Source organism: Cibotium barometz, chromosome 12 (assembly GCF_041138505.1).
Source record: "Cibotium barometz isolate CiBa-2024 chromosome 12, ASM4113850v1, whole genome shotgun sequence".
NCBI classification, from domain to species: domain Eukaryota; kingdom Viridiplantae; phylum Streptophyta; class Polypodiopsida; order Cyatheales; family Cibotiaceae; genus Cibotium; species Cibotium barometz.
Window position 1 is genome coordinate 5,245,085 of NC_141057.1, and position 27,968 is coordinate 5,273,052.

General features: G+C 47.9%; 1 protein-coding gene across 1 annotated transcript; it reads left to right on the plus strand.

Annotated features, from left to right (window-relative positions):
• On the plus strand, nt 1-27,785 carry LOC147632979 (uncharacterized). Its single transcript, XM_086805768.1, has 3 exons — nt 1-315; nt 396-487; nt 27,634-27,785. Exons 1-3 carry the CDS (start codon nt 36-38, stop codon nt 27,751-27,753), a joined length of 492 nt encoding a protein of 163 aa, XP_086661894.1. The 5' UTR covers nt 1-35; the 3' UTR covers nt 27,754-27,785.
• Nucleotides 27,786-27,968: the final 183 nt, after the last annotated feature.

Below are 27,968 nucleotides of genomic sequence, written 5' to 3' on the forward strand. Positions count from 1 at the left end.
TCTCGCTGAGAGAGGGATGAGAGAGAGAGAGAGAGATGACTGACTCAGTGATTGTCCCACGCTGGGTGATGGGCAGCTCTCATGAAAGCAGAAGCACAACCACCATTACCAACATCACCATGAGGAAGAGAAGCAGCTGGTGTAGCGTCATCAGGTGCTCGCAGGAGGACTCCAGGCCTTCCGTCCCTTTCGACTTCAGCAGTCTGCGGGACATTCCCGCCGTTGATGTCAACAGCATCCGACGTGCCAACTACAATGCCCGCCGGCGGCTTATCCAGAACCGCGGCGTCGCCCCCATCTACCCTGAAGTCTATGGTAATCAACCCCCCTCCTTCTTATCACGCCTTAATCAATTCAATTGCCTAACCCTACCTTATCTTCAATATGCGTCGCAGGTCAAGCTACCAAAATTGAAAAGGTCTGGAAAGAGTGGAAGAAGGTTCTGAGAGAGAGCTATTCCCGCGGTCTCGAGTACCTCACCCCCGAGGTTAATAACTACTTTAAAAATAAAAATTTAAAAAAACTCCCGGCACCCATGATGAGAGAGGAAATGGTCTTGGGGAGTCCATCCTCCCCACACATTGTTCCCAAGACCTCCTTGTTTGTAATGCTTGGTTCCTGATGAGACCACAAGTATTTACCTGTTTATTAAATTAGTTTTTTTAAAATAAAATTTTAATTAGGTTTACAAAAATGTATGGTACAAATAAGCCCTTTTTTCTACATCATTCTGTCCTGCATTGTGTCTAGTGGCTAAATAAATAATTATTTTGTCTAGTGTGCTACATAGTGTCATTCTTATTCAGTTTGATTCCAAGCCAATGATTATCCCAAGTAAGAACATGTTATGTACTTGGACAACCTGGATCTGATACCAACTGTAAAGTCCTTCCCAAGATCTACCCTAAACATAGTGGAAATCACGGTCAGTACAAAACCAAATCATGAGGTAGCAAGCTAGCTCACCAGCCAACCACGACCGCCGGCATCCACCGATCTCCCCCGAGCCAGCGCGGTAGCACAATTCCATAGGCCGATCTCTAACTCTGGTGTCCCATACCATTGAAGCCTGCCCAGAGGCCTTCGACACGCCAACCTATGTACTCGCCATGGATGTGCGCGGCATGAGCATGTCTACAGTGGTGTATCTGCACAACTGTGTCTCATAATAAACTAGGCTCTCACTTATATAGTGATAATTACGCCATAAATAGCTAACTTGCTATAAATAGCTATAAAGCTTGTTTTATCAATCTACGAGCCCTAGCCAAGTATTTGCGTGCTAATCCTTAATCTCGGGGACCCCTAATCCTATTAGGTCCCTAATCCACAGATTAGTGTCTAGGTACATAACAAAACAATAGGCTGCACCTGTTAAGGATCCCACTATAAGGAAATGCCTCGTTTGGTGTTGCTTGCATGAAGGTGCAAGTGACCCCTAGTTGGAGTAACAGAGTTGCAAGCTCCTGGGGGTGGGCATGCTTCGGAGCAACTTGACAGTGAAAAATGGCACAGTTGGAGTAGTAAATTTACAAGCTGTTGGTTGGCATGCTTTGGAGCTACTGGATAGAGAGAAATGGCACATCTATTGCCGGACTAGCAGCTTTTGAGAGGAATAACTGCAGTGCCAAAGCCTCTGATGTTCTAAGTGCAGAAAAGAAAAAAAGAGAGATCATATCAACTTCCACTAGAGAGTCCCAAAGGTTCTATGAGTCGGAGAAATAAAGTTGCAAGCTGCTGGGTTGGCATGCTTTGAGGCAACTAGACATTGAGAAATGGCACATCCATTGTCGGACCAGACAGCTTTTGAGAGGATTAATCATAGTGCCGAAGCCTCTCATGTTTCAAGTGTAATCTGAATGTTAAGATGACATGAAAGGAAAAAGAGCGAGCCTACGTATTATGTGTGTATGCAATGTAGTAAGCAAAAACAAAAAACTTGTGTCTTGTGGACAAAGTATAGGGTGGTGATATCCACCTGTAGCGGTGGTACCTCCTTGTGGCATTGAAGAATCTTGGATCTAGAGTTGATTGATGGAGGGCTTGGAGCTTTGAGGGCAAGGGCGTCTGGCTTTTTGGTGGGAGGGAACCTGATCTCTAGTAGTAACTTATGGGTGCAAGTAGCTTGAACCTCAAAAGCTCTTCGGATCGATCACGGGCAATGGGTCTGCAGTGCGTCCCATGCGCTTAGCGTAGCTGGCCGGGGCCTATGTGGATACTAGTGGCAAGGATTGGTGATGGCTTGGACAAGCGTATTGACCTCAAGAGTGGCTACTATCAAGTGAGAGATGCTTTGGTTGTACACAAGACAACATTTCGTACCTCTTTTGGTCTCTATGAGTATTTGGTCATGCATTCACTCTTACGAATGCTCCGGCTACTTTTAACCGAATGATGGACCAACTTTTCAGAAATCATAGGGCTTTTATTGGTGTCTTCTTCTACACATTCTCTTGTTTTCCAAGAGCGAGAAGGAGTAGAAGATGCACTTGAAAGTGGTCTTTGATGAGTTGAGGAAGCATAAGCTTACGATCAATGGCAACAAGATGGACTTCTTCCTTTCAGAGATTCACTATCTTGGACACATGGTGTCTAAAGATGGTGTGCAAATGGATCCTGCAAAGATCCAAGCCATTAAAAGGTTGGTCAGAACTTAAATCCATACATGAGCTTCGTAGTTTTCTTGCTTTACGGGTGTATGACAAGAGGTTCATGTATCATTTTGTAATGATTGCCTCACCATTGCATGAATTAACCAAGAAATGGGCTGTGTCTAGATGGACAGAAGGTGAAATTGATGCTTTCCATAAGCTTAAGGATGCCATTATGACTGGGTCAATCTCGTTAATTGTTGGAAGAGAGAGTAATAGAGCCCTTTGTCTATAGTAGCTATCACAAACATAGTCGTACATGCAAAACAAGAGCAAGAAGAGGTTGGTAGTGGAAGCTCTCATGTAATAGTCGTGCGAGAAAATTTCATAGCAACAAAAGGAAAAGGTGCCCCCTCTACATCTAAGGACCAAGGGGTCCAAGTAAAAAGTGCCATGTGTCACCATAAAGCATACAAGTGACTCTAAGGTGTAAAAACCCCAAATAAACTAAGTGCCTAGTGTCTAGCACTAATAAGCTCCGGGGTTCTTGTAATGCATGAACCATACATAGACCTCAAACAAGGGTTAAACATGGAGAACTCCATTCCTTCTATCACCGTTTCATCGTCCATACCTAGACCTCAAACTGCAATTAAACATGGAGAATCCATTCCTTCTATCACCATTTCATAGGACGGTAGAACTATTTCCTAGGAGGTGAAAGTGCGCAAAGTAACTAGCCATTGTCGATGTTGGATGTGCAAATTTCTTTTGAAGTCTTTGTGAAAGTTGCAATCAGCTGTTTTATGCTAATATTCAAAGTGGTACATTTGCCCGATGAGCTTCCCTCATTTTGTGTATGTGTGCGCGTGCGATCCACTCGGTCAGGTTTAGTGGTTGATCGGCAACTTCCTCTGGGTTGGTAGTGATGGGAGGCCCGTGGTCATAAATGCCTAAATCTCAGCGCCGCCTGCAGCCGCCTTGCCCCTCTGGTGCAGCCGACAACATCTGTATGCAGCCGACAACACCAAGTCATGCAGCCGACAGAGATTCCACGTCCTTCTCCAAGTCCACCCTGGCCACATTCTGCACCTTGTGCTCCAAATCCTAGCTCTAATGATCTTTTTCTTGGTTGCCCCTTCTGGATTAGCTCTGGGAATGTTCATGGCAATGCTTGCACATGACACCAAGGTGGCCTGGAGAGTGATAATTTAGCCTTGCCATTGGGGGGCCTTGGCGTCATCAATCCCTCTATTCAGAGATGAGCCTTGCTGGGCAAGTTGATCGTTCATGGATTTCTTCTGGGTGGTGAACCCTCGAAAGACTCTCATTGGACCAGATCTCAGCCCGCACCCCCGTTCTAGGTGGTCCTTGGCCCTAGAGTCCGAGATGGATTTGTTAGAAATTGTGCATCTTTGTGTTATGGGGTTGTGCCTATTTTATGGGCTTTTATCTATTTTCTTTTGGTTAGTAGGTCGTGGAGTAGTCGGCCAATTCCTAGATTCACATTGGCAATCTCAGGGCCTATCACAGCGATTTCTTTCAGATTTATGCAAGAGGCTTTGGGACAGCTTTCGGCCTAGAAAGATCACCCTCTTTCTTTGGTTGATGGCACACAGGAGTTTAGCGGTCGGTACTTGGTTGGCAGTTGGAGGTCGGCTAGCAACTTGCCCGCTTTGCAGCCATCCTCTTGTTAGCATATTCATCCCCCAGATTCTGCTCTTTTATGGTGCCCATTTGGTCCCTTTTGCATGGCCCTTGCTTGTGGGCTGGCCACCCCTTTTTCTACTATTTTTTTGAGATTTTTCCCAGCCTTTCTGGCATTTACCAGTCGGCCATGTCCAGTAGCTCCAGTTGGCCTGTTTTGTAGCTCGAGTCGGCCAGCATTCCCTTAAGGAGGCGACACACAGATCTTCAACATCACTTGCTCTCATTCATGCAGACTTATGTGGTCTTATGAGTACCGCGTCTTTGAGTAAGGCGTTGTACATACTTGTGATGGTGGATGATTTTACCAGATATACTTGGGTTTTCTTTCTAAAGACCAAGGATGAGACTTTTCGGCACTTCTGTGATTGGAAAGCTGAGGTGGAAAAAGAGACCGGTCACTCGGTCAAGGCTCTCAGGACCGATGGAGGGGGTGAGTTCACATCCCAGGAGTTTCAGCAATATTGCAAGACACATGGCATTCAGAGACAATTACTACATCATATACTCCATCACAGAATGGAGTTGCGGAGAGGAAGAATAGGACCATTATGGAGATGGCCCGTGCTATGCTTGAGCATTCTTCATTACCTCGACGTTTCTGGGATGAGGCGGCTTCCACTGCTGTCTACATTCAGAACAGGTCTCCTACTGCTGCTCTTCTTCCCAACAAAACTCCATATGAGGCTTTCCATGGTGAGAAGCCCTCCGTTGTTCATTTCTGGATATTTGGGTGTATGGCGTATGTTCATGTGCCTAAGGAGCACCGCTCCAAGTCGGACTCGAAGTCTCAGCGCATGACTTTTCTCGGATACAGCACTGTGTCCAAGGCATATCGTCTTTATGATCCTCAGGCCGGTAAAGTACTTGTGAGCTGTGATGTGGTGTTCGACGAGACTCCTGCATCTTCAGAGGGGGGTGGTGAGCTTCTGCTTCCTTCACCTTCGTCTCCTCCTCCTCCTCCTGCTCCCGCTGCTTCTGTGTTACACCTCTAGCTGAGGATACTCAGTCAGATGATGATGACCCTGCTCCTCCTCCGGCGAGTTTGAGCAGATCTGTACTTGGTTGGTATTATCAGACAGTTCGTGATTCTGGGTTATGTGAGCTTCCTTATGCTCCTCCGCCTGGTTCTCTTCGGCGTTCTTTTAGAGTTACAGGGAAACAAATTCATCAGGGCAACATGTTTGTTAATTATGCTCTTATGTCTACAATCATTAATGGTCCTTCTGATCCCACTTCTGTAGACGAGGTTCTTTCACATGAGCCTTGGTGTCGTGCTATGCAGACAGAGCTGGATGCTATCGAACGGAATGGCACTTGGATTTTGGTGCCTCGGCCTCTGTAGCGTAAGGTTATTGGTGTGCATTGGATTTTCAAATCAAAGTTCCGAGCTGATGGCAGCTTGTACAAGCACAAGGCGAGGTTGGTTGCCAAGGGTTATGCTTAGCGCCCTGGTGTTGACTTCGATGAGACCTTCGCTCTGACGGCCCAGATGACTACCATTCGCACCGTTCTTGCACTTGTAGGACATCATAGATGGCCCGTTTTCCAGATGGACGTCAAGTCGGCTTTCCTGAATGGAGAGCTTACACAGGAGGTTTATGTTGATTAGCCGCCAGGATTTGTTGTTCCGAGCAAATAGGATCATGTGTACCGGTTGAAGAAGGCTTTATATGGTCTAAAGCAGGCTCCGCGGGCGTGGTACCAGCGGATTGATGAGTTCTTTCAGAAGCTCGGCCTGCGCCGTTCTCACGCAGATTCGAACCTTTATATCCTCCTTGAGAGGGGGTTGATTGTTATCATTGTGGTCTATGTTGATGGCCTCATCTTTACAGGTTCTTATTCTGTGCGGATTCGTTCTGTTATGGATGCTTTGGAGACACAGTTTGAGATGATGGATCTTGGCCTCTTGCATTATTTTCTTGGCTTTGAGATTTGGCAGACCTGGAAGGGCATTTTTTTCTCTCAGCAGAAGTACACTCGGGAGATTCTCGACAGATTTCAGATGACTGGGTGCAAACCAGTATCTTCTCCTATGGATATTGGTGAGAAGCTTTCTTCACTTGATGCTTCTCCAGGGACTGATCAGGGACAGTATCGGGTTCTCGTCGGTTGTTTGGTATGGTTGACCTACTCCCGATTGGACATATGCTTCGCAGTCAGTTTATTGAGTTCCTTCTCATCCAAACCCCGTCAGCAGCATTGGCGGTGTGCTCTCAGAGTTCTTCGGTGCTTGCGTGGCACTCTGGATTTTGGCATCTTTTATGGCCAAGGACGCACTCTTGTTGGATGGTCTGACTCAGACTGGGCTGGAGATCCAGATACACGGCGTTCGACCACTGGTTGTGTTTTTTGACTTGGGTCTGGAGCCATTTCTTGGAGCAGTAAAAAGCAGCCTATTGTGGCGCTTTCCTCTACCGAGGCGGAGTACCGTGCAGTTTGTTATGCTGCATGTGAGGCGATATGGTTGCGGAGATTATTGGAGGAGCTTGGCTGTCCTCCTATCGGATCTACTCTTCCTTGGTGTGACAATCAGAGTTGCATCGCCATTGCCAAGAACCCTGTGTTTCATGCTCGTACGAACACATTGAGATTCAGTAGTACTATGTTCGTGAACGGGTTCTTGCTGGAGATTTGCATTTGGAGTATTGTCCTTCCGCGGAGAATGTTGCAGATTTGTTCACCAAGCCGGTTTCTCAGGCTTCCTTGGCTCCTCATCTTCGGATTCTCGGAGTTTGTTCAGCATCTGGTGCTGAGAGGGGGTGTTAGCATATTCATCCCCAGATTCTGCTCTTTTATGGTGCCCATTTGGTCCCTTTTGCATGGCCCTTGCTTGTGGGCTGGCCACCCCTTTTTCTACTATTTTTTTGGGATTTTTCCTAGTCTTTCTGGCATTTACCAGTTGGCCATGTCCAGTAGCTCCAGTCGGCTTGTTTTGCAGTTCCAGTCGGCCAGCATTCCCTTATTATAAATAGTGGGTGCTGGCCTCTCTTTTCTCATTCAGTCTTGTACATATTTTGCTCCCTCACTTATGAGACTACCTGTGTCTCTTGCTTGGGACTGTTTTGCTTCAGTATATTCAGCATAGTTCTCTCCATATCTCTCTCTCTCTCTTGCACTCTCTATTCAGCACATTCTAGTGTCACTTTGCTTCCGCTCTGTGCACTCTTTTACTTCTGGAGTCTCAGAGACATTGCTTTGGGATTGCCCGAAGGATCAGCAGATTTGGCAACGGATCCTCCGCATCTTCACCATGGACAGGGCATCAACCGGGATCATTACATGGGGCACTGTCGCTTGGGCCACAGAGGCTGGAGTGGTCAGGGCTTATAAGGAGGATGGGGGAGGGCTAGCCCTTCAGGTCTCTCACCATCATATTGCAGCACTACCAGTCACAACCCCACCTAGAGGGGACTGGCGACCAGGCTCATGCTAGAGATAGGAGATTTATAGTAGCGTAGTAGCTTGGCACATTTGGCGTGCTAGATGCAGCGAGACCATCGAGGGTACCCACACTCCGCCAACTGAGACCATCAGGAGCATATGGCTCGATATCATTTACACCCTCCGCGTCAGTGAGGGAGGTTATAGCGGTTAGTGAGGGAGGTTATAGCGGTTAGTGAGGGAGGTTACAGGGAGGTTCTGACCGCATGTAGAAGCGGCGGGAAGCTTTCTTGAGGCTTCAAAGGCCTGACCCTTTCCTCACAGATTGAGGCGGTGACCCCATTTGGCATTACAGACCACCTATGTGGTCGTCCCACCATCCCCCCCCCCCCCCCCAGAGAAGTGCCTCTTCCCCTTTGGATCATTTGCTTTTCCCCTTAAAAGAGGCAATTTCGTTTTTAGCCCTTCGTGGTTGTTTTTTCATTAGCTAATAGAAGGATCTTCTGTCAGAATACGCAGCGGAGATGATGACCAAGTCTGGGAACACAAGAGCAAACACAGTGCAAAAAAACAGCACAAGAGAAGGAGAGAGATAGAGGCGTGTAACTCTGCTCCATATACACAAGAAGATCCGCAAATACAAGATGAGAAATAGCAAGGGATGTGGGGCCATTTTATATGACCCCCAAGCAGTAGTCGGCCTGCTCCAAAGGCAGCCGACATGTACAAAATCTCCACGACGTGCCACATAGACTTGTCGACCAGCAAACATGAGTCGGCCAGCTCTGTACTGCAGTCAGGTACAGTCGGCCAGAAGATGTATATGCGCCTGCCAGCTCAGGACTGCCCCCCCAAGCCATAGATAAATGGGAAAATATGGGGAGTGAGGAAAAATGAGAACAACACCTACAAGGCTGGGCACACCCACAACAAAGGCCCTGGTGTCTAGATAAAAGACAGGAGATGACTTCTAACACCCCCTCTCAGCTCCTGGCTGTGAAACCAACCACAGGGAGTTGGGGTGCCTCTTGAGCAAATCGTGAGATAGCGACTTCGTGAAGAGGTCCACCGTCGAACAGAGCAACATGTCATCAGCATCGATCTTTTCACGTGGCTTCCTCCAGTGGAAGCCCAATCCTGCCATGCAACCTCTGCAACCTCACCACCTCACAAGCGGCACCACAAGCAGCCCGGCACTCTGCCTTTGTCGTCGACAAGGCAAAAGATGACTGCCTCCTACTGCTCCATAAAACTGCTCCTGGGCCTGAAGTAGAACTCCTCGTGTCTGAATCTCCTCCCCAAACTGAGTCACTCCATCCGTGGAGTCGGACTCCATCCATCAATCCCCCTCCTGTGTAAAAGAGACCAAGATCCTTCGCATGCTGTAGAAACCACAAGATACGCAATCCTGCCTCCCAAAGAGTCATATGCAACCATGAGCTCAACAGCCTCATCAAGAAGCTCCCGTCCAATCTGGTATCCATCAACCAAATCAATGAACCATTCTACTTCCGAGTCAAAGAGGCATCATACTGCTCACAAGGATCAACACCTGTTACGGTGGGAAGCCAAGTCCTGGAAACTTGCTGAAGACCACGCAAGGCCTTCTGAAACCTGTCAACCACCCCCTCTGAATCCGGAACCACAAAGCCTGGAGGATACACCTCCTTCTGCAAGTAATCAACTGCCACCTGCCTAGCTTTCCAAGAGGTCCCCATTGAAAGAACATCCTCATCTTCAGGAGTTTCTTTGTCCCGAATACTACGAGACATTAGAGCATAGGTTACCTGTAAAGTTTCCTCTGACTGACGAACACAAGAACTACCAACATCAGTACTAGAAAGTTCCTACCAACTGCTGCCACCAATTGGCAAGCTATCCACCATCTGGTCCGAGAAAGCATGCACCTGCAGCGTATCCACACCTAAGTGGCCATTACTAGACTGCCACTCATCACAAAACTGAGGACCTGGGAGAGAGAGTGCTGAAAGCTTGTAAACTCCATTCTCCACTCTGCCTTCCCATACAATGTGGCCTGTTGCCTTGTCCTAGAGAGCAACAAAATGCTCATCAAACTCCACCCGTACGCCAGCCTTGCAAACCTGATGCACTGACAACAGATGAAAAACAAGTGATGGAACATACAACACCTGGGAGGAATGCTTCCCCCCCCCCTGCCACCATCGGGAACTATCTCCAACTTGCCCTCACTGTGAACTGGGATAGTGGATGTATCTGTTAGAAGTCATCTCCTGTCTAGATTTATACACCAGGGCCTTTGTTGTGGGTGTGCTCGCCCTGATGAGGTGTTTTATCATTTTTCCTCACTCCCCGCATTTTTCCCCTATTTTTTCCCATTTTTCCGTGGTGTGGATGGATGCCAGATGGTTGGCAGGAGCCCATGGGGCTGGCCGACTGCACCCCATGGCTGGCCGACCTGTTTTACACAGTCGTGTAGGTGCTATGCAGTCGTGGAGAGCCTCTAGCACAAGCCGACTGCATCTATGGGGCATATAAATATGCCCCATGCTCCCCACTACTTTTGTATCATATTCGGGATCTTCTTGTGTATATCAGAGCAGAGTTACACGCCTACATCTATCTCTCTCTTGTGCTGTTTTCTGCCTGCGTTTTTTTTGCTCTTGTGTTCCTAGATCTGGTCATCATCTCCGCTGTGTATTTTGACAGTATCCCCAGTAAGAATGTGATCAGAATACCTGCAGAGATCCTGTAAATCTGAATGGGAAGGAGTCATGTGCCTGGAAGCACCACTATCTAGAATCCACTCCCGAGTATCCATAGTGGCGAGTCCTCCAACCTCCTCCCTGCGTGAAGAAAATAAAACATTGGTGTCCATCACCTCCAGGTGCACAAATGCTGGAGTCTTTACGATTGCAGCTTGCTGTTGAGGAGTCTTCACCCTTCTCGGTCTTCCGCTTGGGACACTGCCACTTTCTCGCCACAACCATTACAGGTCCTCTCTGCCTTTAGTTTCTCGCGGTCAGCGTCGGACTTCTGCTCAGAAGACTTCTCCGTTGAAGACTTCCCTTTGCCCTCCTTTCGACCGTTGGCCAGTTAAGGCCTTCGAACCTCCGCCCTGTGGAGGGTTCGAGAATCTTTCCTCCTGGTCCAAGACCATGGGCACAAGCTCCTCCCATGTGATGGTGCTGAGCCTGCCACCCACTGGTAATCAAAGACGAGTAAAATGCTGAGTACTGAGAGGGCAAATGCGACAGCAACGTTATGGCCAATTCCTCCGATGATATCTCCTTCCCAGCGTGAAGAACTTCCTGCTGCTGAGAAGAGCCTGCAGCTTGTTAATATGCTCCCGCATCATTGACGACCTTGTAGGGCTCATAACCCGCATCTGTACTTCCAAGGAAATCCTCTTCATGGGTGATACCCTGTTATAAAGAGAAGCCAAATGCTGCCATATACCTCTGGCCAGCGTCATATGCTTTATATAATTGATTACCTGCGGTGTGTAGTTGAGAAAGATAAATGAGCGGACCCTGGCATTGACACGATCCCAAAACTGTGCTTGTGCCTCCCGGTCCTTACGAATCAATGGTAACTCCCCTTCCTCTACTTCCGGTCGTGGAACCCCAACAACGACGAAATCAGCAAGGTCGTAAGACTCCAGAACAGATTCCATCATAACCTTCCATATACCGTAGTTGTTCCTGTCCAACTGACGGTCTACTGGGAACGTGGGGAGTGTAGGGATCTTCACATGCCTCTCAACTATCTCAAGCAGATCTGCCATTGCGGGGATGTAACTGAAAAAGGGTGGGTGGGTGGGAACAAAGAAGAACTTAAACCTGCAAGTGGCTGTCCAGCAAATCAGCCCGCCTTCCTCTTGCTTCTCCTCTTCCCGAATAGTCCAAAACAGTCCACCAATCAGCAACACAACAGTTCCGCTTTTGCTCACACAAATCCCAAGAACTATCAAGAGCCTAGGGCTCTGATACCATGTCAGAATACGCAGCAGAGATGATGACCAAATGTGGGAACATGAGAGCAAACACAGTGCAGAAAAACAGCACAAGAGAAGGAGAGAGATAGAGGCGTGTAACTCTGCTCTATATACACAAGAAGATCCGCAAATACAAGATGAGAAATGGCAAGGGGTGTGGGGCCATTTTATATGGCCCCCAAGCAGCAGTCGGCCTGCTCCAAATGCAGCCGACAGGTACAAAATCTCCATGACCTGCCACATAGACCAGTCGGCCAGCAAACATGAGTCGGCCAGCTTTGTACTGCGGTCGGGTACATTCAGCCAGAAGATGTATGTGCCTGCCAGCTCAGGACTGCCCCCCCAAGCCACAGATAAATGGGAACATATGGGGAGTGAGGAAAAATGAGAACAACACCTACAAGGGCGGGCACACCCACAACAAAGGCCATGGTGTCTAGATAAAGACAAGAGATGACTTCTAACATCGTCTTCCCAGAAAAAAAAAAAAATCAAGAAAAAAACAAAGCAACAATTTGTGTCAGCTTTACTTGTTACCACATTTTGAATTTATTTAATTTTTTGCACATTTTTTGAGAGGCATTTGAGGGGCCGACAACAATGTACCAATGAAAAGTTAAGATTATTTCCCGAACTTCACCACCAAAGTGCAATTTTAACTCCTGAGAGTCTACTCACAAGTCTTCAAGCCATCCCACTCCATCATGCATAGCATAGACTACAGGCTAAGACATCACACTTACGTCACTAGTGCCAAAGCGTGGGTGCAAGTTCATGGATAAGGATATGTCTAGTTTATTGGATGGATCTCCCCCCCCCCCGGAAAAGAGATCCTTCTATTAGTTACCAAAAAACAACCACGCAGGCTAAATACAAACTCAGCTCCGAAGAGGGAGTGATAATCAAAGTGACGAAAAAAGGGGGGGGGCAGGGGGCAACCATAGGGGGGTGGGGTGCCCTCGATGGCCTCGCTACAGCAAGCTCGCCAAATATGCCACGCGGCAATACTGCTGCAAATCTCCCATCTCTGGCAAGAGCCTAGAGTCCAATGAATAGAAAGGTAACTGGAATTGGAGCTGTTGAGATCCGATGATAAGCAACCTACAATGCCAATCCCCCACTATCCTCCTCATGCAATGGCTGCCTCAACCTCCGTGGCCCAAACAGCTGTACCCCAAGTAACTGCGAGGGGGGGGAGGCCGGTCCATAGTGAAGATGCGGAGAATCCGCTGCCAAACAACTGAGCCTTCGGCGGGCAATCACAAAGGTAATGATGTTGGGACTCTTGTAGATGGCCACACCTGGAAGAGACTGTTGATCTACCTCTGATGGTGGCCAACCAAGTGCGTCACATGTGTCACAAACCCCTAAATTCTAGGGACATGCGGATGCGTGTCAGGCCTAGAAACATGCGGATGCATGTATGTATTATACCTGGGCATGTGTATGGATCATATGAGTGGATGCATATGAGTCCAAGGACATGACAGGACATTTGTGGACTTTCGGGCGGTGCCCCTGTGGATTCCGGCCATGCACACATGGTGTGTTATGATGGCAGGCGGAATATTTTCAAGTACAAGAATGATGATAGGTGGTTCTCCAAGTTTACATGTGCACAATGCATAAATGATGCATGCCATAACTTTATTTTACTTTGTGTGACATTGTCTTGCTGCCTGGACAATGCTTGTTATTTTGGCTTGTGAAGTCCGAGGGACTGGGGACGCCCGGGCACCTTGTGGACACGTGTGTTTGGGCCTAAAACTGTGGGCTTATGGGTTTTGCAGGTGGTAAGTGCGTCCACACTCAATTTACAGCTTACTTTATTTACTACTTAGGTTTATTGGTTTGCAGGTCCACACTCATTAATAAGTGGCCGGACAACTTATAATGCGTTCGCATTTGGTTGGACCAAAATCAATGAAGTCCGGACAGCTTATGGCCATTTCCCATTTGGTTGGACCTAAACTTATAGAAAGAGGACAAATGGAGCACTATGGGCTGGACAACTACCTGGACACCTTATGGGGACACATGTCAGCCATCATGTGTACCCACCAGGCCCCTGAGGTGGCACCTGAAAAAGGCGCCTCCCTCAAGAGGCCCTTTTGGGCTGTTTTACTCATTATTCAACATATTGGAGAGCTGGTTGGAGCTTTGGGAGTTGCTACAGGGCTGGTTGCTTGCTTCCTGGACTCACACAAGCTTGGACAACGATCCCCACACTCTTCTAAAGGGCTGGTTGGTAAATTTCAGACCTGCAATTTTTGGTTATTGCGAGTTTTGGGCTGGTTACAGGTGTCCAAAGTCAACTTGGACAGTACATGACAGCTCTAGGGACCTCCACAGGGCTGTAGGACCCTTTACAGGTGGATTTCTCGCGACAGAAAGTTGCTGTTTTGGACTGGTTATTGCACAAAACAGGCCGGACAGCAATGGAATATGTGAGCATGGATGTGTCTCATGGTATAGCAGGTGCTTAGGGCAAGCATTGGGGACACTTGCTCGCGGAGAACACAGGTTTCTGGATCAGTTTCTCGCGTGGAAACAGGGCCTAAAGATCCATTTACATCTTGTGCAGGGCAGAGTACCTGTGAGGATTGTGATACTCTTGTGCAGGGCGGATGTACCTGTGAAGAGGCTTGTGCAGGGCGGATGTACCTGTGTGTAGGGCGGATGTACCTGCAGATTCTCTTGTTTGAAATGTATTCATTCATAATGTATTTGGAAGAATCAGGTGCAGGCTGGTGGTGAATCCCCAGGCACCCGTAATCTTGTACTTTGCAGACTCTTTTGGTAATATAACCTAAAGGGGGGGGGTCAGCCTATCATCGGCCCCTTTATGTGGTGTACTGTCATTTTCAGCTTTGTGGTTGTAATGCTAAAGTGTTAAGTGCTCAGAATCTTGTTCACATTTATACGATTCCAATACACGCGTCCGCCTCCCGTTACATTGGCATCAGAGCTTAGTTTTTCCCCTCATTGGAAAACGGTCTGAGGCTTGGAATCATTACTGGTGACCTGATTTGAGTGTTAGGACAGCCACATTTCTGACAGTGTGGAGAACACACAAGACCGTGAATTTCATGGTACAAGGGATGCAAGAGATGCTGCAGGCAATGATGTCTATGGAGATGCAGGTACTCATGACACTATGCATTCTGATTTGGAATCTTTGAGGCGTCAAGTGCGACGCTATAGGGCTGAAACCGAAGAGCTCAGGTCATTTAAAAATGACCCGGATGTACAAAGGGTGTTGGCTGCGAAGGCAAAGGCTTCGGTCCATGAAGTCACTTTTGAAGCAATTGCAAAGGAAATGGATGTTGAGAAACCCCGAGAGCTTGCACTTGCATACCTAATGGTTAAGGGTGATGTATACACCGAAGCAGATGGTAGATTGGCTTTCAAGAAGCCACCCCTCATGGCTGCCCGTGGTGGTGCACATGATGCACAACAAGCAGGAAGAGCACAGCAAGTGCCAAATGCTGAAAGGACAAGAGTCCCTGGTGCTAGGCTTGATGCAGGTCAAGAGAAGAGTAAGGATGAGGGATCCTCTACTCATTCCCGCTTTGCTCCAAGAAGACATATCCGTTCTCGTGTTGAGCTTTCCACTCATTCGGAGAGTGTGGCTCAAGACAGAACGAAGAGGGATCGTGAATCTTCATCGCGGCATCATCACCATGGAGATGAACAGGATGTACATAGGGATGCACATAGAAGGAAGAAGCCTCGAGAGTTCAAGTCCGGTGACAAGGATGTAAAGTTTGAAAACTTTCAGGGACGGATGGACTCTACCAAAGCACTTGCTTTCATTAGACAGTTTGAGATAGCTTTTTGCAATGAAGACTTTTCGGAAAAGTCTATGCTCAGGCATGTGGGAATGCATCTCAAGGATACGGCAAGTGATTGGTGGCTTGCAAAAATACTTGATGGAAGTGCTGCCCCAACTTGGTCTTCTTTCAAAATTCAGTTTTATGATCAATTCTTACCACCAAACTTTGCAAAGGATGTACGCAAGGAGTGGGATTGGCTGTCCCAAGATGAGGGAGAGTCCGTTGCTTCATACATAGCAAAGTTTTGGAAAGTCCTTCTCAAGGTTACTCCCTTCATGAAGATTGGAGAGGACGAGAAGAAGAGAAAGTTTGAATCGGGGCTCCATCACATCATCCAACAAAGCTTGGGAGTGTACCCAAATAAGACCATACAAGAGCTTATACACTCAGCCATGATTGCGGAGAACTTGCACATGAAAGCACCCACAAATAAGCCATTTGCAGGTCAAAACAAGAGCAAATTCAGGGCTGGATATGACCAGAAAAAGGGTGGACAGCCACCTAAGAATGCTCCCAAAGATGGCCGAGATGCAAAGGATGACTCCGAAAAGAAGCCGGGGGGTAAACGCCACAATTTTGGGCTCTCAAAACAGCAATTGGAAGAGTACAGGAAGGCTGGAAAATGCTTTGAGTGTGGCAGTAAAGATCATATATATCCTAAATGCCCACAAAATCCTAAGAATGCTGAGCCTAATGTGGAAAAGCCTCTTGTGAATGTTGTACCCGATGTGCAGGGTAATACAGGGCATGAGCCCAAGAGTAGAGTCATATGCAAGGCTTGGGGCAAATTGAAGGATCAGCCCGCTTTGTTTCTTTTTGATGATGCTTCCACAGATAACTTTATATCCGTACATACGGCTGCCGCCATAGGTCTCAATGTGGAAGACATGGGAATGCAAATGAATGCAGATGCCGCCTTTGAGGGCAAACAGGTTGATGTAACTCCGGTCATTGGTAAGCTCCGTGTACATATACAGGACTACCTCGACCATGAGAGCTTTTTAGTGGCTCCTCTTACAGGTTGTGATGTTTTGTTGGGGATGCCCTGGCATCACCGTTTAGAGCCTATTAAGGCTTACAAAGAGAAGAAAATCAGCTTTGTACATAGAGGCCGTGAGCACTCTATAGATGCTGGTACTACTGGAAGTACCATACCTCTTGTAAGCCATGTACAAATTAATAAGGCAATAAAGAAATCAGCTTGTTCTTACTTGGTTTTTGTACGTGATACCATTGAACATTCTAGTGTTGATGTTAGTACATTAGATCAAGACAAGCTTAACTTTTTGAATGAGTTCAAAGATTGTTTTGCGAATGCTTTGCCAGCAAGGTTGCCACCCAAGAGGTCGGAAGATCATTGCATAGATCTACATAGATCTAATTCCCGGTAGCTCTCCACCTAATAGGCCACCATACAGGGTGAGTGCTAGTCAACAAGAAGAGATTATGGCGAAAAGGGTTTGATTCGGCCTAGTTCCTCGCCATATTGCTCGCCGGTACTTCTTGTTCAAAAGAAGGATGGTACTTACAGGATGTGTGTTGATTACCGTGCCCTCAATAAGATAACCATCAAGAATCGGTTTCCGATTCCGCGCATTGATGACATCTTGGACAAGCTTGAAGGTTCGGCATGTTTCAGCCGAATAGACCTCAAGAGTGGGTATCATTAAGTGAGAGTGGCACCTCAAGATGTACACAAGACTGCATTTAGGACAGCCTTTGGTCTTTATGAGTTTTTGGTGGTGCCTTTTGGCCTTACAAATGCACCCGCTACCTTCAACAGGATGATGGACAGGGTGTTCAGAAAGCATAGAAAGTTCACGGGTATATTCTTTGATGACATTATTGTATTCTCAAAGAATGAAGCCCAACATCGTGAGCACCTGGCTATTGTGTTTAAAGAGCTTAAGGAAAATCAGCTCTACATAAATGCAAAAAAGAGTGAATTCTTCCTCCCAGAGATTCACTATCTTGGTCACATTGTATCAAAGGATGGTGTGCGCATGGATCCCGCAAAGATACAAGCCATGCAAGAATGGCCAGAGCTGAAATCAGTCCATGAAGTGAGGAGCTTCCTTGGTTTATGTACTTACTACAGGAGGTTCGTCAAGCATTTTGCTTTCATTGCTGCTCCGTTACATGAGTTAACGAAGAAGAAAGCAATCTTTAAATGGACACAAGAAGAGAGAGATGTCTTTCAAAAGTTGAAGAGTGCAATCATCTCGGACCCGGTACTCATTATTCCGGATTTGCACAAACCTTTTGTGGTGGAATGTGATGCATGTGGGGACTGCATAGGGGCTGTTTTGAACCAAGAAGGACATGCCATTGCCTATGAGAGCAGACGCTTGCAACATGCAGAGCTTCACTTACAGGTTTATGAGAAGGAGTTGTTGGCTGTAATTCATGCCCTTACTATTTGGAAACACTATCTTTTAGGGGCTGATTGTATGGTCAAAACTGATCATCAAAGTTTGAGATACTTTTTGACTCAAAGTAAGCTCTCAGAGAAGCATATGAGATGGGCAAATTTCCTCTCAATGTTTCATTTTCAGATTTTACACACTCCAGGGAAAAAGAATGTGGTGGCAGATGCCTTATCTAGACGACCACACGTTCATGCTATTACAGTTGCATACCATGAGGACTTATCGGATATGCGTAATACTTATCATCTGGATGAGGATTTTGCACATGTATGGGCTGATTTGCAAGAGGGTATTGCTGTCCCATCTTATGTCATAAGAGATGGATATCTCATGATGCAAAATCGTATGTGTGTGGTAAAGAACCTTCGCCATAAGGTTATGGATGAGTGCCATGCTCCTCCATATGCAGGTCATAGAGGCATTTTGGCCACAGCACAAGCTTTGGAGAGGTATTTCTTTTGGCCAGATATTCGCAAGGATATTGAAGCATATGTACGTGAATGTATGGTATGTCAAAAGGTCAAGTTTGACCGACATAAAGCACCTGGATTGCTTCAGCCTTTGCCTATACCAAATGAACCATGGGAAAGCATTGCTATGGATTTCATTATGGATTTGCCAAGGACGCCACAGGGAAATGATGCTATTTGGACCATCATTGACAGGTTTAGCAAGCAGGCACATTTCATTCCCGTGCGCAAGACAATAAAGCCAGATCATATGGCTAGGATGTTTTTGGCACAGATATTCAAACACCATGGCATGCCTAAATCTATTGTGGGGGATAGAGATCCTAGAACCACAAGCTTATTTTGGCGCGCATTGTTTGACAATATGGGTACAAAGCTGAACTTTGCATCAGCTTACCATCCACAGACAGATGGGCAAAGTGAAATAGCAAATTCAACCGTCCTCGACTTGCTGAAATCTTATGTATCCGACCGCAAATCGGATTGGGAGAAGTATTTACCACTTGTGGAGTTTGCCTACAACAATACGGTACATACTTCTACGGGCAAGGCGCCCTTTGAGATTATCTATGGCAAGGTGGTACTACCACCCATCCTTCGTACAAAGGATGAGATTTTTGCAGCAGATGAGTATGTCAGAGACTTGGATACTGCATTTGCACAGGTACGGACAACCATAGAGAGGTCTCAAACCAAGAATAAAAAGGCAGCTGATAAGCATAGAAGGGATGTACAATTCAAACAAGGTGATTGGGTCTTGCTGAAATTTGAAAAGGCACGCCTTCGGAAGAGGGTAGGGAAAGAGGGAAAGTACCCTAAGCTTTCCAATAGGTACTATGGACCTTTTCAGATCTTGGAGAAGATCAATGATGTTGCATTTCGGCTTGTACTCCCAGATCATTGGAACATGCATAATGCTTTTCATGTGAGCCTATTGAGGCCTTATGTGGGACCGACACCGTTAGAGCCGGTTTTGGAAGACCCACCCGAGGTGGATGAGCTGGAAGAGATTCTTCAACCTGAACAGATTGTTTTTCACAAGGAACGAAAGCTTGCGGGAGGCAAACTTGTTCGTAGGTACCTTGTGAAGTTCAAGAATTATTCAGCTTTGGATGCGAAATGGATGGATGAGGCCTACTTCGAGGATTACCCAGATCTTTTGAAGGCCTATCTGGAGGCTTTTCAGTTGCGGTCAACTGATTAGAAGCCGGGGGGAATGTCACAAACCCCTAAATTCTAGAGACATGCGGATGCGTGTCAGGCCTAGAAACATGCGGATGCATGTATGTATTATACCTGGGCATGTGTATGGATCATATGAGTGGATGCATATGAGTCCAAGGACATGGCAGGACATTTGTGGACTTTCGAGCGGTGCCCGTGTGGATTCCGGCCATGCACACATGGTGTGTTATGATGGCAGGCGGAATATTTTCAAGTACAAGAATGATGATAGGTGGTTCTCCAAGTTTACATGTGCACAATGCATAAATGATGCATGCCATAACTTTATTTTACTTTGTGTGACATTGTCTTGCTGCCTGGACAATGCTTGTTATTTTGGCTTGTGAAGTCCGAGGGATTGGGGACGCCTGGGCACCTTGTGGACACGTGTGTGCACTCCTGTTTGGGCCTAAAACTGTGGGCTTATGGGTTTTACAGGTGGTAAGTGCGTCCACACTCAATTTACAGCTTACTTCATTTACTACTAAGGTTTATTGGTTTGCAGGTCCACACTCATTAATAAGTGGCCGGACAACTTATAATGCGTTCGCATTTGGTTGGACCAAAATCAATGAAGTCCGGACAGCTTATGGCCATTTCCCATTTGGTTGGACCTAAACTTATAGAAACAGGACAAATGGAGCACTATGGGCTGGACACCTACCTGGACACCTTATGGGGACACATGTCAGCCAGCATGTGCACCCACCAGGCCCCTGAGGTGGCACCTGAAAAAGGCGCCTCCCTCAAGAGGCCCTTTTGGGCTGTTTTACTCATTATTCAACATATTGGAGAGCTGGTTGGAGCTTTGGGAGTTGCTACAGGGCTGGTTGCTTGCTTCCCGGACTCACACAAGCTTGGACAACGATCCCCACTCTTCTAAAGGGCTGGTTGGTAAATTTCAGACCTGCAATTTCTGGTTATTGCGAGTTTTGGGCTGGTTACAGGTGTACAAAGTCAACTTGGACAGTACAGGACAGCTCTAGGGACCTCCACAGGGCTGTAGGACCCTTTACAGGTGGATTTCTCGCGACAGAAAGTTGCTGTTTTGGACTGGTTATTGCACAAAACAGGCCGGACAGCAATGGAATATGTGAGCATGGATGTGTCTCAAGGATTCCTGGTATAGCAGGTGCTTAGGGCAAGCATTGGGGACACTTGCTCGCGGAGAACACAGGTTTCTGGATCAGTTTCTCGCGTGGAAACAGGGCCTAAAGATCCATTTACATCTTGTGCAGGGCGGAGTACCTGTGAGGATTGTGATACTCTTGTGCAGGGCGGATGTACCTGTGAAGAGGCTTGTGCAGGGCGGATGTACCTATGTGTAGGGCGGATGTACCTGCAGATTCTCTTGTTTGAAATGTATTCATTCATAATGTATTTGGAAGAATCAAGTGCAGGCTGGTGGTGAATCCCCAGGCACCCGTAATCTTGTTCTTTGCAGACTCTTTTGGTAATATAACCTAAAGGGGGGGGGTCAGCCTATCATCGGCCCCTTTATGTGGTGTACTGTCATTTTCAGCTTTGTGGTTGTAATGCTCAAGTGTTAAGTGCTCAGAATCTTGTTAACATTTATACGATTCCAATACACGCGTCCGCCTCCCGTTACAACATGCACACCCGTGCCATGGCATAATGATAAAACTCAGCATATTCCCTGATTTAGACAGCATTTAGGGCATTAGCAAGGTTATTACAGGGTCTTATGAGCAGTCGGCAACAGTATGGACACAGTACGGAACTTGAAGTGAAGCAATAACCAAAAGTGAACCGTCGTCACATGCACTCTGCACTGTAGTGCATGGTGACAAGATGGCTCATCATCAGTGCTTCATTGTACAGCACAGTAGGACCCTTTAGGATATGATATTGTCGTATGCCGTGGCACCATTGTAATCCTCAGTCCAGGATATGTCAGGCACGAGCTACGTAGGTCATTCCTGAGCCTTAGAGTGTCAGTCAGTGAGTCAAATCCCTTAATCCACTTGGAGAGAATCGTTCATGCATGTAGAGTCAATAGAAACCTTAGGCTTTGCATCAGAGCATAGTTTGCATTTGCATAGCATTCATCCCATATGCATATAGACCATTGTAAAAGCCTTAGAATATTATTCAGCATTATTCCACATTTTTAACATATTTATTAGCATTATTTTAGCATTTTATACCAATTATGTCAGCATTTATCACATGATAACCCATTATTTGAGCATTTATCACATGATAACAAGTCATGTAGCATTAATGATGCAATCGATCAGCTTTGTAGTCGGCCGACCAGCTTCATGTGCATTGTTTGCTTCATCCCATTGCATATCATAATTGGAGCATAAGTGATTCAGCCCTCAGCCTTTGGAGCATTATCGCTTGGAGCATATAGGCAATCATCATCAACAAAACAGATCAACATCATTCAGCCAAGGAGAAAGCGCTTCAGTCCCTTAAGCAGTTTTCAGCCTTAAGTAGTTTTCAGCATACATCCACCTCATCATTTGCTCCAGCCATTGATGTGAAAGTAAACGCAGCATGTTCATTTGTTCATATTGCATAATCACAGCCTAGAACAGTCCCAAAACAGCCCATCTCTCAACCACAGTTTGCAGCCTTTCTACAGCCCCTTGGAAGAGTGCATTGGCCTTGGGATTGGACATCATTGGTGCTTCCACAGCCGTGTGCAGTTCAACCCGACTCTCGGTCTTCCGAAGGTCTTGTGTTTGGCTTATCTATAGTCCCAAGTCAGTCCTATAGTCATTCTCTTCAAAGTAATAAAAGCAAATACTCCTAGCAATAGGAGGGGGCCCTTTAGTGGGTAATTTGGGACCCAATAAGGTGTACAGATCTCTATCTCTCTCTCATCTCTTAAAGTGTGAAGTGATAAAGTGGATTGCTAAAGACTCGCGAAACTCAGGATAAAGGAGGGATACCTTTGTCCATGACTTAAACACTAGATTTCTCCCTCCCCAGTATTTGACCAACATGGCAGATGAATTCTATGGACTCAAACAGAACGGGTCACCTGTGCTTCAGTTTTCCGGTAAGATTATCACTTTAGAACCTATTTGACTTTTTGCTTTTTGACCAAGAATGGTGCTTTTTCTTAATCAAACCTTATGGACCCTGTCCCCATGTCTTCTTCCACCTGTCTGGTGTCCGGGCATGGGTTTCATCATGTGAAAGAGAGGTAGGAGGGCCAAATAGTTATAGAAGCTAAGGTCATCAAAATCCAATTGTGTGACTGTGACCTCACACCTCAAAGCTCGAGAAACCACATCATACTCCGGGGGAAACTGAGCAGAGGACAAAGCAGCACCCATTGCCATAACTGGTCATGGATAACTTGAGGAGGATTTGATCCGCCTCACTCATGAAGAGAATTCATCGGTGTACACAATGTGGTGGCAATTGTCTGACATATTGCTGTAACAGAGCAACCTATACACAAAGGTCCCAAGTTGACCTAAAGAACAACTGCATAGAACTTCCAGCAGGAAATAACAGATCATAGAGTTGCCCTTACAAAGTAACTGCCCGCATTGACGAATCTCAAGCAAAGAGATCCTCCAATTTGGACCATACTTGATGAGCACTGGTAAGAGTTTGCACGGCTGGTGAGACCTCCTTTGTAATGGTCCGCACAAGAACTAAATGCACCTTCGAATCACGATCCTCCCAGTCTTGTAATTCCGCAAGGAATTCATCCTCTTGAACCTAGGTCCAACATCTCGGGGTCTGAGGACGCTCGGGCTTCTTCTCACTGCCCTGCACAATCTCCCACAAACCCTTATAGATGAACCAAATCCACATATTCAGCTTCCAATGGACATATCCACAGCAACAAAGTACACAAAACTCAGCATTCCAAGACTCCTCTCAAGCACTTTCCAACGAAGCGAGGCACCAGACCAATTAGCCCCCTCTCAAATCAAAGAGAGAAAGAGGCTGAACAGCAACAAAACAGTCCACCAAAACGCACCGGAAACACCCAACCGTAGGGAGGGGAAGCCGGGGAAGAAGCAGAGATGTCGGGGCCACTTGTCAAGTTGCACCATATGCGAAGAGAACACCTTCCATTGCAGTCCACGCTGTAAAAACAGAGAAAACAGCTCTTTCACCACAATCAAATGCTGAAAATCAGCACTGAGAAGCTTGCTGATGACACTTGGCACAAAGCAGTGGCCGGGCAGCCTGGGGAAGTGAAATGCTGATGAAGAAGAGCACCGGGAGCAAAAAAGCACAGCTATGTCGAGAAGCTGTGGGCTGCCTCTTGCACGAAACTGCTGATCTCCCTAGGCCCACATCCAGAGTGCAGAGCCTTGATAAAGTCCAATCCCGCCCAAATCTGGTCCATCCTGCTGCATATCTCGGGGTCCTGAATGAGGCTGTCTAGAATCCTAGAACTCACGTGCCTTTCAAAGTTTCATGCCCCTAGGGGTCCTCTAGGGACATAATAACCAGGGCAGGATTGGAAAAGGTGGTGCCTGCCAGAATACCGATCATGCCCTCATGGCTGCAAGCCCACTCATCAACATAAAACCTGTCTAGCCTAGAGAGGTTGGGGCCGGTGCTCTTCCTATCCGATCTCGAGAAACTAAGGCTCCTCGGGCTATGCCCAAACTCTAGAAGGTGCCAAGGATCCTGACCCCTGAGTAACAGTATCATCTCCTCCCAGGCTGAATACTCTGCTCCCGAGACAGTGGCCGTGCCACCTCTAAGTCTGTACTCTGTTGCCTCTATCATGTTGAAGGCACTGCCCAAGCACCAAAAGTCAGTCGGGGGGAGGGCCTGCTAGACTGTGCTCCAAAAGAGGGCTCTACCTGCAGCGGTGTTCGGAGCATAAACATTGGATTATATCCTCTCCAATCAATATGGTAATCCACCGAGCACGCCAAGGGACAATGACTTGAGCTTGTCATTGCTGGCAAAAGCTGCTCACCAACAGAAACACACACTCCTCCTTGCGTCCATGAAGGGTTGAAGGATGGAGACCAAAACGTGTCTCCTTCTGGGAAGAATCTTTCCGCATTGGTGGGCGCGTCCCTCAGAAAGGTGATGCTCTTGGAGGAAAAGAATGTCGATGGGCCCCGCAACAATGGCTCTCTGAAGCTCTCCTGTGAGGATGCCTCGTCGCACTGAAAGCACTAAGTCCTCCCTAAACCTTGAATGTTCCATGAAGCAATCCGCATATCAATCTGTGTGATGCAGCACTGGCGGAACTGACCTGACCTCCACTCAAAGAGTCTTGGGCAAGAATTTAGTCGGGGAATAGTCACAATCCGTCCGGGACGAAGGCGCACCAAGTGGGCACTGATTCTGTCCTCCATGTGGCGCCACTTTGTCCAAGCGTGAGCGTATGCATACTCCGGACTTCATCGATCACAATGGAGTTATCTGTAAGAAAAGAGAAAAGGTACTACAGCAGAACTATGCATGAATACAAAAAGCAACACCTCCAGGCTAGAGGCCACCATCTCCTCATCTTGGTCTTAGTGGGCTGAGCCTCCAAGCGCCATCCTAGCCAAAGGCCAAAAATGGGTGAGAATGTCGGTGATGCAAAGATTGTGAAGATGGTGGGAGAGCTCAACTGCCTGTCCTTGGATGGCGGTTGCCACTGACTTTCAATCCCACTCGATCCTTGGGGCTGCACTCAAGGGGAAGGAGAAGATCATTGCGCCAGTATCTGGCGTAGCGGCTCTGAGACCATGCATACCCGAATGGGGGCCATTGTCTCCTCAAACATATTTGTCCCCTCCAGCGGCAGACATCGGAAGAAACTATAATCCATAGGCAACCCCAAGATCCTAGGGGCCCCACCTGGGGACTTAGGCGGGAGAGCCCTCACTGGGGAGGCAGCAATGGTCATCTCAACTGGCTTAGAGAAATGGTGAATCAAATGGCACGGATGGAACTCGCCAGAGCGGCCGCTGCCCTGAGTCGGGTTGGGTCAGGGGCTGTTGGGGGGCGATGGGAGTGCTCTGGAGAAGCAAAAAGGGGGGGGGGATGACGGAGCCGGATGAACTGCTGCGGGTAGGGTCGGCGTCGAGGATGGAGGAGGAGGCGAGGGAGGGCGGGGGTGTGGAGAAGCCGGAGAGGGGTGCTGTTGAGATAGATCCGTCGGAGAGGTAGGCTGCTGGGGGGAGCTCGCCGTGGGCTCGGAGAGGTTTGCCGGCCTCATAGGGTACTGAGGGCCCGGGGGGGATCATGACAAGGGATCGGCCGCCAAACGGGTGGGGCCGGAGGGGGCCACTCCGTGCCTGGAAGAGGCTCGTCGCCAGAGCTGGAAGGTGCTGGGATAAATGCTTGAAACGGTTCTCTGACAAAACCGAATCCTCTTGAGATCTGCCAGTCTGGCGCGCGTGGCAGCGACGCTCAGCCGCTCTGGTGGTCGGCTAGTGGCCAACCGTCTGCCATTTGCCGGTAGCTGGGTCATCTGTAGATGGGTCCTGGTGCTCTGCTGCCTGAGAACCTGCCTCTCTCTCTGCCCCTTGGGGAGGATCTGAACAAGGAACGGGGGAAGGAACCTCCGGAGGCAGTCTTCCGGGCTGCCGACGAGGGCAAGCTCTGGCTAAATGGCCCATATGGCTGCAAATGAAGCATTGGCCTGGAAGGCCTGAGTACTCCACGCGTTGTTAGATGGGGTTGCCCCGTAGGCTAGGAATAGATATGCAGTGAGGCATTGAATCCCGGCTGCCCGTGCGAGGATCGAGGCAGCGGTGGGGGGGATTCCATCACTTTCCTGATGGCACCACCAATCACTAGGAGAAGAGGAAGGTATTCCTTCCTGGGGCCTGGGAAGCAAACTGTCACTCGAAAACCTGACACGCCAGCCAGAGGGTAAGATGCAGGATCGAAGCTGTGCTGGCACTGCACAAAGGCCTGTGCCGTACGCAATGCAAGGGGGCTCAGCTGCATGACTCGGTTTGACGCCGCTGGTGAGGCGAACTCCACCTAGTAGTAAAAGATCGGTGAATGTCGGTGATCTTTGCAGGCTCACCAATGAGGCTTGCCTGTAAAAGATCCTTGAGTTGTCCGTGCGCGGGGCGGCTACCAACAATTTTGCAAACCAGAGTGGAGGCCTCTAACGTTGCAACAATCGTGGCGAGAACCTGAAAATCCGCTTTGGAGAAGGATATGCAAGCAACGGCGGCCTTGGTCGGGGATGACAGAGCGGCTGCCATGGAGTCCTCCCGGGGGTGAAGACCAGAAATAGCCGAGACTTGCCGAAGTGAAAAAATGTTCCGAAGAGCCTGAAGAACAACCTGCGAGGAGGGGGAAACAGGGAAATGGGGAGGAGAAGGGAAGGGGAAGGGAGGCTGAAACGGGAAAGAGGAGAGAAGGTAAAAAGAGAAAGGGAAGGAGGGGATGGGGGGGGGGGGGGGGGGGAGGCGGCGGCTAAGGAAGGGAAGGGGAGGCGGGGCGGGCTTTGGAGATAGGGCAGGACAGGGGGCAGAGGGGAAAGGGAGGGGCGAAAGAGGGACAGGGCTTGGGGGGGGGGGGGGGGGGGGGGCGGCGGAGCAGTGCGAAGAAAGGGGAGAGGGGGCGCAGAAAAATGGGCACGGGGGGGAGGGGGGGTGGGCAGCAGAAAACATGGGGAGGGGGCTGGCGCAGGAATGCGAAGAGGGGGGGTGGGTGGGCGCAGGGGGAGGGAGGGCGCAGGTGGAAAACCAGATTGGGGGCGGGGGAGCTTAGGAGCGAGCGCCCGACTTCACAGGACTATATATATATTTTTTGTTTTTTAAAAAGATCTTGGTTTCATAAGGATTTATTTATTTTCAATTGGCTTGCATAGCTGCTGATGGTGTTGTAGCCCAGTGGTGGAGGTGCTCGACTCTGGATGGGGGGTCAGGAGTTCGAGCCCCATCTGGTGCTCTCCAAAGGCATCCAAAATCCGCCTTAGGGAAGACATTCACACTGCTCTCAGGCGGTCTCACCTAGCGACCACAGAAGGATCTTCTAAATAATTGGCTTGCATACCTACAGGGCTATGGAAACATAGTAACCGAGTCATCTTTTTCACAGGTCATCGACCCTGAGGATGAGCTTATAATTGCCAATGATGGCTTGTGGATTGAAATAAAGTATCCTGACATCAAAACAAAGTCTACGATTATCACCAAGGAGGGTGAAGTGCTGCATTGAGCTGGATTTTCTTAGCAGATATGGGATTTTTGTTGTCTGTGAGTACAAAATTTCATTTTTTTAAAATTGTTTTTCCTCTTAAATTTTAATATCAATTCATTCCAGGGATAGATTTGGCAATTGAGTGATTTCTTAAAGTTACAGAGTGGCTGTGCTCTGGAGATCCACATACAGCCTGTGTACCACCCTCTCCTGCCTCTTGCCTCCTTGCCTTC